This window comes from Octodon degus, unplaced genomic scaffold, assembly GCF_000260255.1.
Source record: "Octodon degus isolate 3935 unplaced genomic scaffold, OctDeg1.0 scaffold00092, whole genome shotgun sequence".
Lineage (NCBI taxonomy): Eukaryota > Metazoa > Chordata > Mammalia > Rodentia > Octodontidae > Octodon > Octodon degus.
The window spans coordinates 3318279-3331284 of record NW_004524668.1 but is presented as its reverse complement, the minus strand read 5'-3'; the positions used below and the strand labels follow the sequence as shown (position 1 = coordinate 3331284).

General features: G+C 57.7%; 1 protein-coding gene across 1 annotated transcript in view; it reads left to right on the top strand.

Moving 5' to 3' along the window:
• Window positions 1–13006, top strand: part of Epha8 (EPH receptor A8) — a 31825-nt gene that overhangs the window by 18365 nt on the left and 454 nt on the right. Inside the window, exons 6-17 of the mRNA XM_023722447.1 lie at window positions 927–1082; window positions 3142–3477; window positions 7109–7233; window positions 7298–7460; window positions 8557–8647; window positions 9298–9365; window positions 10096–10260; window positions 10359–10544; window positions 10790–10851; window positions 11416–11625; window positions 12357–12506; window positions 12589–12779. Of these exons, the coding sequence (XP_023578215.1) occupies window positions 927–1082; window positions 3142–3477; window positions 7109–7233; window positions 7298–7460; window positions 8557–8647; window positions 9298–9365; window positions 10096–10260; window positions 10359–10544; window positions 10790–10851; window positions 11416–11625; window positions 12357–12506; window positions 12589–12779 (1903 nt within the window). The remainder of the gene's footprint in view (window positions 1–926; window positions 1083–3141; window positions 3478–7108; window positions 7234–7297; window positions 7461–8556; window positions 8648–9297; window positions 9366–10095; window positions 10261–10358; window positions 10545–10789; window positions 10852–11415; window positions 11626–12356; window positions 12507–12588; window positions 12780–13006) is intronic.

Below are 13006 nucleotides of genomic sequence, written 5' to 3'. Positions count from 1 at the left end.
CCTATAATGCCTCCGCTCTCTGCATGGCTGGTTTGTTTTTACTCTGCAGCCTCAACTCAGCCTCCCCTTCCTCTCTGGGATGGTCGCCCCTCGAGGCATCCTATTTCCCTGCTGGACACAGTCATAGCTTTGTTCACGAGGGGCTGTGTCTCTATACCCAGAGCAGCCTGACCTGGGCTGTGCTCCTAATAGTAGTGATGTCGAGGATCAACCGATCCTGCTGGCAAGCTGGGAGGTGTGAGGTAGGGAGGGCTGGAGGTGGCAGTCTTCATCCAGGTGAGAGGGAAAGCAGATGACAGTGGCTGGAGAGAGGTCACTGGTGACAGTGATGCTGTGGGCCTGGAAGGGGCAAAGCCTTTGTTCCCTGCCTGGTCAGCTTACCTGTGGAGCCTGGCCTCACCCCTGGCTCTTGTCACTTGACTGCAGGGAGTGTGAATCCAGACTGAGGGCGTGGCTTCGTGTCCGCTCTGCTGTGGGGAGCTCAGGTCTTCTGCATCTGTCTCTTTTCAGGTCACAGTCCCTATGTAGCTTTTACATTCCTGCCCAGGGTTTTGGTTACTCTGATTCTCAGCTTTCTGATGCCGCCCTCAACAGCCAGCGTCCCGCAGAGGACAGACTCTGAGGCTGGACATGGGGTGGGAAGGCCTGTGGTAGGAGCAGTCGGGGAATTTGGAGAAACTCCTGGACCACTTTGGGGTTGTGGCTTAGGAATCAGAGCCTCAACTCAACTCTGTTCCTGACATGCTGTGCAGCTCTTTGTAAAGTCAAAGAGCCTCTCTGTGCTTCAGGCCCTCCACCTGCAAATGTGGGTGAGCTTGGATGATGCTGAAGAAGCAACTGTTCCTCTGGGAGTCCCAGGGAGAGCTGTCCCCAGGTCCACCACGGTGGCCTGGCCTGCTTACCTGCAGCTGCCTTCTCTCCCACAGCCTGCGAGCTGGGCTTCTACAAATCAGCCCCAGGGGACCAGCTGTGTGCCCGCTGCCCCCTGCACAGCCACTCCGCAGCTCCCGCTGCTCAGACCTGCCGCTGTGACCTCAGCTTCTACCGCGCAGCCCTGGACCCACCATCTTCAGCCTGTACCCGTGAGTACCACTCCAGGCCCCAGTACCTAGGAGCCATGGCCTGGGCTGGCACCCGTACTGGGTCCCAGTGCTCTGTGGGCAGTACAAGGTGGAGAGCCTTGTCTGGAGTTGACAAGATGGTGACTCCTTAGCAGTGGCCTTGGCCACCCCTGCTTCCCAGCCTCTTGTGATGTGTCACCCTCGGTCTCTCTGGGAAAGTCTTTCCATCCCTCCCTTGGTTTCTCCTTGTCAAGAGGACAGATGCCTTGCCAGCACAGGGCAGCTTGCTTATCTTCTGACTCTGATACCCAGGTGACTGAGCAGGCTAGGCCACCCTGCCAGCACCCCATCACCATCATCCTAGATGGACCATTGGAGCTGCTATTGGCTGGGTGCAGCCTGTGAGTGCCGTGTGTGCCTGAGTGTGTGTAAGGGGTGTGTGTGTATAAGAGAGATTTGGTGTGTGCCCCAGGATGCCACAGGGTGGTGTGACTGTGTGGTCTTAGTGAAGATCCCTGCGCGGTGTTTGTACACCTGAGTGTGAGTGTGCAGAGTGCTCACGTAAGGGATTCCTGGGAGCGTGCATGTATGTCAGGGTACCTGGAGGGGGCTCACACGCTCGAGCATGTTTCTAGTGAGCTCAGCAGGTATAGGAGTGCGTGTGCATGCCTGGCCTTGCAAGGAGGTGTGGGCCTGCACAGCAGATGCGGTACTGTGTACCTGAGGGACTGTGGGGGTTCCATCACCTGCCTTCCTGCCTGTGGTCTCAGAGCCACATGACTGTCTTGGTGGGCTATGTAGTAGCTCCTCCATCCTGTCCTCTCCCTATCCCTACAGTGGCTGGTCACAGCTCACCCTGGCACGAAAAGCTCCTCGCTTACTGATCCTGGCTCTGCCGCCTTGGCCCCTCCCCCTTCATCACCCAGCCTCAGGCTCCCTGCTCAGTCCTGCGAGGGCACAGGTGTGGGTGTTCTCACCCGTGTGTGCCAGGAACACACATGTGCCCTCCAGCCCCCCACTATTCTGACCAGATCTGTGCAGTGTCCCCACACAGGGCCTGTCAGGCAGAAAAGACAGCTGCGTGACAGGGAAACTGTGTGGGCTCCTCAGGCAAGGTGAGCCCAGCTCTCAGGGGTGGACGCTTGGGCACAGCTGGCTGGTCTCTAGTCTCTTTCCAAACCCTATAATTCAGTGCTTTAAGATCCTAAAAATCCAGAGCCTGTGAAGGACTGGGCTTTTAGTATTCCACACCCTCCCAATTGCAAACTCGTCTTCTCTGCAGAATGTGAGCATCTGTGAGTCTGAAATCTCACAGTTCTGGTTTCTGAAGACCTTACATTCCCTGCCTAGGAATCTGAGAGTTAGGATTTTGAGGTCTGGGGCTCCCAGCTCCATCCCCACCAGGGCTTATCCCAGCCTCATCCCTTAGCCTCATCTCCAACCAGGTAGCCACCTCTCTCTGTCCAAAGTCTTCATGCAGGGGCCAGGGAGATGGCTCAGTGGAATAAGTGCTTCCCGGGCAAGCGCAAGGGCCTGAGTTCAATCCCTGGTTCCACCAAAAAAAAAACCCTCAAAACACAAAGTCTTCATGCAGCTCAGACCCGGGCCATGCTGGGGGTTGGGGAGAGGCTACTTGTCCTTCACAGCTGTGGGAGATGCATGGGGGCCTCCTGGGCTCCACTTTATTCCATGACAAGTGCTTAGTGGCTGTATACATTAAATCTAGCACAGGTGAGGGGGGGGCACGAGGGGACAGAGAGCCAGGAAAGTAGGCTGCTCTGGGCTCCCTGGATTGGGTCTCCCCCCAGCTCTGGGTACAGGCTGTGGGAGCTGTCTGGGGCAGGAACTTCCTTTCTTGGGCCCAGACCCTGACACCAGTCTGGTGGCAGAGACACAGCCTCTGTCCTTGGGGAGCTTCCAAGGACTGAGTAGATGTGACTTTATTCTAAGGAGCCCTGTGTATGGTGGTGCCCTTCCTGTGGGGAGCTCAAGGCCTGAGTACCAGGCGAGTCCTCTGCTGGGGAGACTGGATGAGCCCCGACAGATACCTTCCACCCCTCTGTCATCTTTTTTCCCTCAGGGCCGCCCTCGGCACCGGTGAACTTGATCTCTAGTGTGAATGGGACTTCTGTGACCCTGGAGTGGGCCCCTCCCCTGGACCCAGGTGGCCGCAGTGACATCACCTATAATGCTGTGTGCCGTCGCTGCCCATGGACACTGAGCCGCTGTGAGGCATGCGGGAGTGGCACCCGCTTTGTGCCGCAGCAGAAGAGCCTGGTGCAGGCCAGCCTGCTGGTGGCCAACCTGCTGGCCCACACCAACTACTCCTTCTGGATCGAGGCTGTCAATGGTGTGTCCGACCTGAGCTCTGAGCCCCGCCAGGCTGCAGTGGTCAACATCACTACGAACCAGGCAGGTAGGTGGGGATGCTTCACCGGCAGCCTCCCAGGCCCAGGATCAGGGTGATATTTGGTCTTACTGTGGGCTTTGAGCGAGCAGCCACCACTCTTAGCCCTGCCTTTCCTGTCAGGATCCAGAGCTAGGTACACTTCATGCCCTTAAAAAAGTAAAACATGAGCTGGATGTGGTGATGCACATCTGTAATCCCAGCACTCTGGAGGGAGGCAGAGGCAGAAAGACCCTCAGTGCAAGCCCAGCCTGGGCTTCTTAGGGACTTACCCAGCCCCTGTCTCAAAAGGAAAAGCAAACAAAGGATTAGAGATGTGGCTCAGTGGGAAGGTTCTAGGTTGGATTCCCAGTGTGGAAAAAAGAAAAGAAAAAGAAAAAGAAAAAAGAAGAAGAAAAAGCATGTGTCCCACGAGGGGAAGGAGTACGGACAGCATGGGGCAGCTCATGCAGCCACCAGAAGCCTGACTTCCAGAGCTTTCCCGGCTTTTCCCTGACTGCCTTCTGTACCGTTGTGAGGCTTAAAAGAGCGGACTGAAAATACTTAGCCCAACACCTGGCCGATGGTCCATGCCCAGCAAATGTCATCAAAAAATAAAATCACTTTGATGATCGTTTTTCCAGCACAGCTGCTGTGGCCACCCATGGGATGGCTTTGGTGGCTCTAGTTTGGCTCTCAGCCATTCATCTGCTGCTAGCTGGTCGCTGGGCAGAATTCAGCCTCTGGAAACTCTTTCTTTCCAGACTCTGGTGAGTCCTATCTGTTAGGGGACAACCTGATCTAAGAGGCCATGGAGGGCAGCCTCCCTGTGAACAGCTACCCTAGATGTGCTGAGGCACCCTCAGGACCCCTCCCAGCCCGCAGATTCCTACTTGCATGTGGAGGGAGAAGCTGAGGCCCAGGAAGCTGTCAGGTGCTGTCCACATAGGAAATGGCAGTGAACAAGCAAACCCAGGTCTCCCCCACTCCCAGGGAAGCAGCCTCATCTCTGAATCCAGGATGCCTCAGCTTCACCTCTGTCTTACCACTTTCTTTGTCACTGGGACACCATACCCACACTCAGAGGAGGAGAGGTTTATTGTGGCTTACAGTCCTAGCTCGATAGTCCACTGGGTCCCCAGGAAGCAGAGAGAAGAGAGGGGCTGGGCGGGGAGAGATACCAGGCACAGCTCCAGTGACCTGCCTCTAGCCAGGCTGCACCCCCTAACAGCAAGTCAGTTGTGGCACTCTTTGTTCAGTCATCTTCCCAAAGCCCACCTCTGAGCACATGAGGCTTTGGGGGACATTTTTTTTTTTTAAAGTAGATCTACAGGATCTCACTATGTAGATCGGACTTGTAGTGATGTGCCTGTGTTCAGCTTCCCAAGCGCTGGGATTACAGGCACGCACCACCACTCCCAGTCTCAATCCCCATTTCAGCATGCCTTGGGGGTGGGGCCAGCACTGGCACTGTAGGGATTGAACCCTGACTGCTGCACTCTGCCTAAGCAGGCGCTTTAGTCCCTAAGCTATTTTGGGGGGACATTCTTGATATTAAATAGAAACACTGGCTGGTGAGATCCCCCCACTAGCAGCTACTTGGGGTTTTGCCTTGTGCTAGATGGTCAGTACCACAGTGGGACACAGACCTGTGTTCCTGCTGCTTAGAGCCCTGCTCCTGCTGACTGTCCGCAGGGCCACTGAGAAAGGTGGCTGGTAGGTAGGGCAGAAGGAAGAACAGAACCCAGCAGCATTAGCATTCAGTGGACCCCATCTTACGGGGAGGATCACAGTTCCCTTGAACTTCGCTCTGTTCCGGCCACCCAGTCCTTCCTCTTCCCTGAGAACCTCCTGCAAGAGGCAGCTCTGCTGTGCCCACTGCACCTTTTCCTCCCTTGAGGGCCTCTGGCCGCAGCCCTACCAGGTGCCTCTCCTCAGCCCACTCAGCACCTGGGGCACATCCAGTGGGCGCTTCTTCCCTTTTCTTGCCTCCTCCTCAGTGTTCCTTCCTCTTACGTTGGTGTCCCCATCAGCTCCCCTCCTTCTCAGCCAGCCTGCAAGCACTGGAGGACCCCAGGTGTGTCTTGGACCCTCTTCTCTCCCATGTGCCTAGACTCTCTGCAAGGTGACCTACACTTTGAATCCCGCCTCCATAAGAACAGCCCTGGCACTGGTCACCCGTGCAAACCTATCTTAGAGATCCAGGAGCACTCTCCTGACTCCACTCAGAAGAGTGACATGGAAGCCCCAGCACCCCACCTCGCTCCTGCCAAGCAGCCTGGCCACAGGACAGGGCACCACTGATCAGCGGGCTGCACGGGCCCCGTAGCCAGATTCTCGTCCATGACTGGGTGCCACATCATCCCCTGGGGGTCTCCTTCACAGCGACCAGCTCCACACAACGCTCAGTCCTTGCTTGTCTGTGCCCTTCTCATGTGTTGCCTGGACTATGCATGAGCCCCTCTCCCTCATCCAGCCCATGAATGGGTCTGTGTGCTGCACATCTTGAGTAAACTTTACAAATATAAGTGAAGCCAGGCACAGCTATTCAGGAAGCTGGGGCAGGAGGATTGCAATTGGAGACCATTCTGGCTCCCCGGGGCGATTTAATGACCCAGTCTTAAAAGTTGTTGTTGTTGTTTTAAAAAAAGGCTCAGGATGTAGCTCAGCTAGAGCCCTTGAGCAACATGCGCAAGGACTTGGGCTCTAAAATGGCTTCAGACTGAGAGCACCTTTGCTTTCCCATGTGGGTCCACTTGCCCTTTCCAGCCCACCCTGCCCACTGCTGCCCTGGCTCCCTGCTTTCCAGCTATACGGGCTGTGAATGCTGAGCCCTCCCTGCCGCGGGCGCTCCTAAGCTGGAAGTCAGTCTCTTCTGTCCTCACAGGGTAATGGTGGCCCGCCCACGTGTAGCACAGAGATGGCCCTTGACTTAACTGGGGCCCCTGCTAGTGAGAGAGGGAGCCCCCTTGTGAGCCACACCCCCTCCCAGGCAGGCAGGTTCCGTTGTATCACACCCCTCCAACGCAATTCTACATTTGCTTTCTTAATTTCCTGTCTCAGTCTTCCAGCAGCACTTATTGGGCACTTACTGTATTCAGTCTCTGCCCTAAGGGAAATCTTAGGCACTCTGGGAAGACAGGTCAGGGAGGAGCTGGCCAGGAAGGACAGGGTGACATGGGAGAGTAGGACAGAGTCCGGAAAAGGGGTGGGGGAGGCGTGAGCGACAGGGAGGGACAGGGCCGCAGCCCGTGGGCAGTGCTTTCAGTTTGCCCATGGCAGACTGTATGCAGCACCTCCCAGCAGCCTCCCTTAGGGAAAGCGGGGATGGGGGTGAAGGATGGGTGATGGTGAGCTGGGGAGCCTGGGGTGAACCGGAGACTCCTTGAGCTCAGGTGGGAGAAATCCAAGAGCTCATCCTTCCGCCAGGCCCGGGGAGGGGCGCTCTGGGGCAGCTGGGCCTGAGTAGGTTAAGCCCACCGGACACCCCAGATACATCCAGGCTGTGCAGTCCGGGACTGACCCAGTCCCTGGCTGTGCCGTGGAGACAGGGGTGCTGGCTTCCCCTGGTCCCGACGGGACTGGCAGTAAGCGGGATCCTGCGGTGGGGGGAGGAGGACTGGCCAGAGGGACGCCCCCCCCACCGGCCGCTGCTCCCCAGCCCCGTCGCAGGTGGTGGCTATCCGGCAGGAGCGCGCCGGCCAGACCAGCGTGTCGCTGCTGTGGCAGGAGCCCGAGCAGCCCAACGGGATTATCCTGGAGTACGAGATCAAGTACTACGAGAAGGTAGCGGGCGGCCGGGGCGGGCGGGCTGAGGGGCGGGGCCTCGCTGACCACGCCCCTCCCGCAGGACAAGGAGACGCAGAGCTACTCCACGCTGAAGGCGGTCACCACGCGGGCTACCGTGTCGGGCCTCAAGCCGGGCACGCGCTACGTGTTCCAGGTGCGAGCGCGCACCTCCGCGGGCTGCGGCCGCTTCAGCCAGGCCATGGAGGTGGAAACCGGGAAACCCCGTGAGTGCAGGAGGCGGGGCGGAGAAAGGGGAGGTGCCACACGGGAGTCCCAAGGGGGCTGCTGTCTTCCCTTTTACGAGGGGTGAACCCAGGCTCAGAGAAGGACAGGTACTTGCCCGAGGCCACACAGAAAGCAACAGCGCCATCTCCCTGCTGGATTTTCCTAAGCATCACTGAGTCGCACAAGTCTGTGGTGTTCTTGCCAGGGTGGGGGACACTTGTAATGTGTTCCAGAGGCGACTTTCTGGGATAATGTCTCCTGCATCCCCAGTTTAGGAGGCAGTAAGGGTCAAAGCAGTAAAGCAATCCAATCTGTCCAAGGTCACAGGACAGTAAAGGTCTCAGGCCCCAGTGGAAGGTCCCTCTCCTGTGTCATCCATCCTACAGCCAGCCCCAGGAGTCGGCAAATGTGCTCTGAGGCCAGCGGTATCAGGTTACCAGCAATGCCCATTCTCAGGGGCCCAACTCCTCTGAGTGAGCAGCCCTGGTAAGGGGGGTTGCCAGTGGGTTTGTGCAGCCCTCAGAGTGGCTCTGAGACCCTGGGATCTGGGAAGCACCCGCTCTTAGGCTGCCCCTTCCTCCACCATGGCCTCCAGTCACGGGCCACTCCCCCGGCCCCAGGGTGCCTCAGAAAGTCTGAGCCCAACCACCCTGAGACTGGACGTGGAAATCCTGCCCCTTCTGTCCCACTTACTGAGTGGCCTGCAGAAAGTTCCTTGAGTTTTCCGAGCCTCGGTTTTCTCATCTGAAAATGCAGATACGACTAGGCTGTCCTGGCAGGGCTGTGGGAGGGTGAGGGGACGGTGAGCCAGGGTTGCAGATGCAGCTCCCAGCATGCTTCACCTCAGGACTGTGAGAGCGCCAGGCAGGACTGATGCTCTGCGCTCATCTGTACTGTGCTTAGGGAGGTGAAGTGCCTCTCCCCAGCTTGCACAGCTCCAGTGGTACGGAGAAGCCAGGCAGCTAGCTCCAGGCAGCAGGGATTTGAGGGGGAAGCTAGAAGAGACTAGGTGGGGGCTGGAGCCCAGAGCAGGCAGGGAGAGGCATGGGGGCCAGGGCCTGAACAGCCCCCATCCTCATCCTGCTGACCTCCAAGGGCCCCGTTACGACACCCGGACCATCGTCTGGATCTGCCTGACGCTCATCACAGGCCTGGTTGTACTTCTTCTGCTTATCTGCAAAAAGAGGTGCGTGGCCCCAGCCCCCAGCCTGCCTTCTCTAGCACTGTGCCTCCTGCCTCTCCCCACCCCACCCTTCTCTTACAAACACATTATCCTGCTTAATCTCAGTGTTAATCTATTGAGGTGATTACCTGGCTTCACTTTTCAGGGCAGTAAAGTGGGGACCAGAGAGGTTAAATTACTCACAGAAATCACACAGTGGTCAGGCACCTGAGCTGGGACGTGAACCCAGGCCTGTGGAACTAGGGCCGTGCTGACTGTCCCTGTCTCCCCTCTCACTCCGTTCCAGAGGAAGGTGGAGATGAGCTAGTGGTGAATGGGCTTCGGGTCTCAGATAGGAGGGATCAGAAGGACCATGGAATGGACGGGGAAACCAAGGTGGGGAGAGGTTGCCAAAGCCACACAAGTGGAGAGAAGCTGGGGGCAGTTCCATGTCTGATGGGGCTTTGCTGTGAGGGTCAGTGGGACTTGAGGGTACTAGGTGGACTGCAGACTGCTTTGGGACTGTCATGGCCGTGACAGTGCAGTTCATCTGGGTAGGATGAGGTCTGGAGGGTTTCTCCCCTGCAGACTTCACAAAAGGCAGGAGCTGGCCTATCAGGGGAAGGGATCAAAGGGGGGCCCTGACCTGTCCCCTGCTGTGATTGTCCCCACAGGCACTGTGGCTACAGTAAGGCCTTCCAGGACTCTGATGAGGAGAAGATGCACTACCAGAGCGGGCAGGGTGCGTGCAGGGTGGGGCTTGGGGCTAGGGGTGTTTGGGGGCCCAGGTCAGAATGGGACGGGTGCCCATGGGAAAGGCCAGTGCCCCAGAGAGAGAAGCCAGGTGCAACAGAGACTCGACCCCAGAGGGAGTCTGCTTCCCTGGATGACTTCCCCTCGAGGAAGCTGGAGACATCACCAGAGAAGAGTGTGAAGGTGCTTGCTCACACACTTTGCATGTGACTTCTGAGGTACACTCTTGGACAAGAGCTCCTACAGGGAGATTTTCAGGATCCTATAGGGACCCCAGAAAACAAGACAAATGTGGGGATACCCCTGCACCCCACTTCTGTCTCCATTAGGATTAGTCACAGTACTGATTCTCACCGGGTGACATGCAGCCTCTGAATCCTGACTGGATTTGCAGGAAACCACTGTCACTGGAGTTGACATCTGTGGAAAAACCATTGTTTTGGGCCATATTCCTACCCATAGTAACTTGGAAAGTTCCCATGGATGCTAGAAGTGACCCCAGAAAACAGTAGACACGCAACAACCCAGACCCCAGAGCTACTCCATAGAGACCCAATTCTCACTTGGCATGCATTGATGGGGCACCTACTGTTCACCATCATATCCAGGGATTCCCAGAGACACCCTTCACCCCTGCCACGCCCACCACAGGCCTGGGGAATGCTGGGAGGGGGATCCCTCCTGGGCCCACTGACAGCCTTTCTCCCTTGGCTTCTCAGCACCCCCACCTGTCTTCCTGCCCCTGCACCACCCCCCAGGGAAGTTACCAGAGCCCCAGTTCTATGCAGAACCCCACACCTACGAGGAGCCGGGCCGGGCGGGCCGTGGTTTCACTCGAGAGATTGAGGCCTCCAGGATCCACATCGAGAAAATCATTGGTTCAGGTAAGCCTGAGGATGTGAGGCGGGGCCAGGAGGAAGAGGGGCTGGGGAGAGCAGCAGGGTGCATTGTGCTCTCCCACTGCCACTCTTGGGGTCTCCAGGGGAGTCGGGAGAAGTTTGCTATGGGCGGCTGCAGGTGCCGGGGCAGCAGGATGTGCCTGTGGCGATCAAGGCCCTCAAAGCTGGCTACACTGAGAGGCAGCGGCGGGATTTCCTGAGTGAGGCATCCATCATGGGCCAGTTCGACCACCCCAATATCATACGTCTGGAGGGCGTCGTCACCCGTGGTAGGTCCCAGACAAGGGTGGCCTCACCCTGCAGGGCTTCCCCTGGGCAAATGGAGCTGGAATCCACCTCTGGGCCCTCTGCCCTGCCTTTGTACTCTTAGTGCAGATCCTCAGATGGCCCTGCTGGGACTCCTAGGATCCAGGACCCTTAGTGCCAACCCTGCTCCGGGTGGGGCATGTTCCTGGGGCCTCTGGTCAGCAGCCCTGCCCCTGACAAAAGCCACCATCTTTCCTTTCCCATCCAGGTCGCTTGGCGATGATTGTGACTGAGTACATGGAGAACGGCTCTCTGGATGCCTTCCTAAGGGTGTGTGTCCAGGCCTAATGGCACGTATAGACCAGACCCGGGGCAGGGGGTCCAGGCTGAGTGATGGAAATTATTGTACCCATCACACCTGGAGCAGGGGGAGATGGGGACAAGGAGGGGTCTCCAGGTCTAGCCAATCAAATGCCTTTCAGCTCCTACGGTGAATATCCTGCTTCTCCATGAGGGTCTGCCCCTTTTCCCAGGCCAAGAGTGTCTGTGGGGGTCTGATGCTGCTTGCACCACTACTTGGAGGAGGTGGCTAGATTCACACCTCCTTCCCTGCTATGTGTTGCTGGGAGGCCTCCATTTCTCTTGCAAAATGGAAGTCATGGCCGCCCCACATGCCTCACAGGGCTTCTGAGAGTGCACAGGGACCCTTGAACTGCAAGTGTTTCTGTAAGCAGTGAGGTATGATGCACGACTGCAAAGAGCTGCCTCCACTCCAGAGTGTCACCCGTGTGGGCAGGATGTCACCCACGTGGGCAGGGTGACCTGCTCTAGGGCCAGGCGCCCCCACTGGGCCTTCCTGAAGCCCATGCCATGTCATGCCATGCCCCTTTGCAGATCCATGACGGACAGTTCACCATCATGCAGCTGGTGGGCATGCTCAGAGGAGTGGGTGCCGGCATGCGCTACCTCTCAGACCTGGGCTACATCCACCGAGACCTGGCCGCCCGCAATGTCCTGGTAGACGGCAACCTGGTCTGCAAGGTGTCTGACTTCGGGCTTTCCCGGGTGCTGGAGGATGACCCCAACGCTGCCTACACCACCACGGTGCGTGACTTGCATGCTCCCCCAAGGGCAAGATGGCTCTCCCAGCCCCCCCATCCCCCACACCTGAGATCAGCAGCTTCAGGGTCACCTCCAGCCTAGGCGAGTCCTGCCTCTGGAGATCTCCCCCTCTGGAAATCTCCTCCTCTGGGACATGGGGACAGCCTTGACTTCCTTTCCTCAGTCACCAGCTGCCTTGGGGAACACAAGGCTGGTTCCAGCTGTCACTACCTCCAAATCACACATGGCTTCCACGTCTATCTTGAAAACCAGCTGTGTTCCCATGTGCTCTGTGGAGACTGGGGCTTCTATCTCTATACCTTGGAGTTGCCTTAAACAGGAGACTCACACAGATCCTCCTTTAGCTGTCTCCCACCGGGCTTCTAAATCGGGTTTCCCCAGAGAAGAGAAACTGGGAGCAAAGAAATAAAGAAGAGAGAGGAGTTAAAAATGGCCAGGCAAGTTCTCTGTACTCCCTCATGGTTCAGGCCCAGGCCTGTTGGCTGGCATTCTTTGAGCATCTACTGTGTGCCAGGCATTCTGCACAGTTTCATTCTGTTATCATAGTGGCTGGCTGTGTGAGGTGGGTTTCCCCCTCAGGACAGGTGTTTCCAGAAGGCAGGGCCATGTCTCCCCGACTAGACTGAGAGACAGGACTCCAGAGTCCAGCTTTCTGACTCAGGATGAGGGAGAAGCCTAGATTCAACAGCTCTTCCCTTCTGTGTCCATCATAGGGCGGGAAGATTCCCATCCGCTGGACAGCTCCAGAGGCCATTGCCTTCCGCACTTTCTCCTCAGCCAGTGATGTGTGGAGTTTCGGTGTGGTCATGTGGGAGGTGCTGGCCTATGGCGAGAGGCCCTACTGGAACATGACCAACCGGGACGTGAGTGTGGAGCCCAGGCCGGGCGGTGCACATGGGCCTTGGTGGGAGGTGCAGCCTGAGCCCAGTGCTGTTCTCACGCCAGGTCATCAGCTCCGTGGAGGAGGGCTACCGGCTTCCTGCACCCATGGGCTGTCCCCGAGCCCTGCACCAGCTCATGCTTGACTGTTGGCACAAAGACCGGGCCCAGCGGCCGCGCTTCTCCCACATCGTCAGTGTCCTCGATGCACTGATTCGCAGCCCTGAGAGTCTCAGAGCCACAGCCACAGCTGGCAGGTATTTTGCACCCACCCTTCCACTGGTGAGGTCCAGCGGCTGACTTGAGCCAGTCTCTGGGACAGCTCGGCCTGAGCCCTGGCCCAGACCCAGCCTGGGCTCATTCCCCACCACCCCCAGGATCCACCCTTGAGAACTCTCTGCCCACTGCTGAGCTGGAAGGGGGGATCAGGGTCGCCAGTGCAGGGGTCTCCAAGGAAGATCACAGCCCTAGCAGGCCACTAACA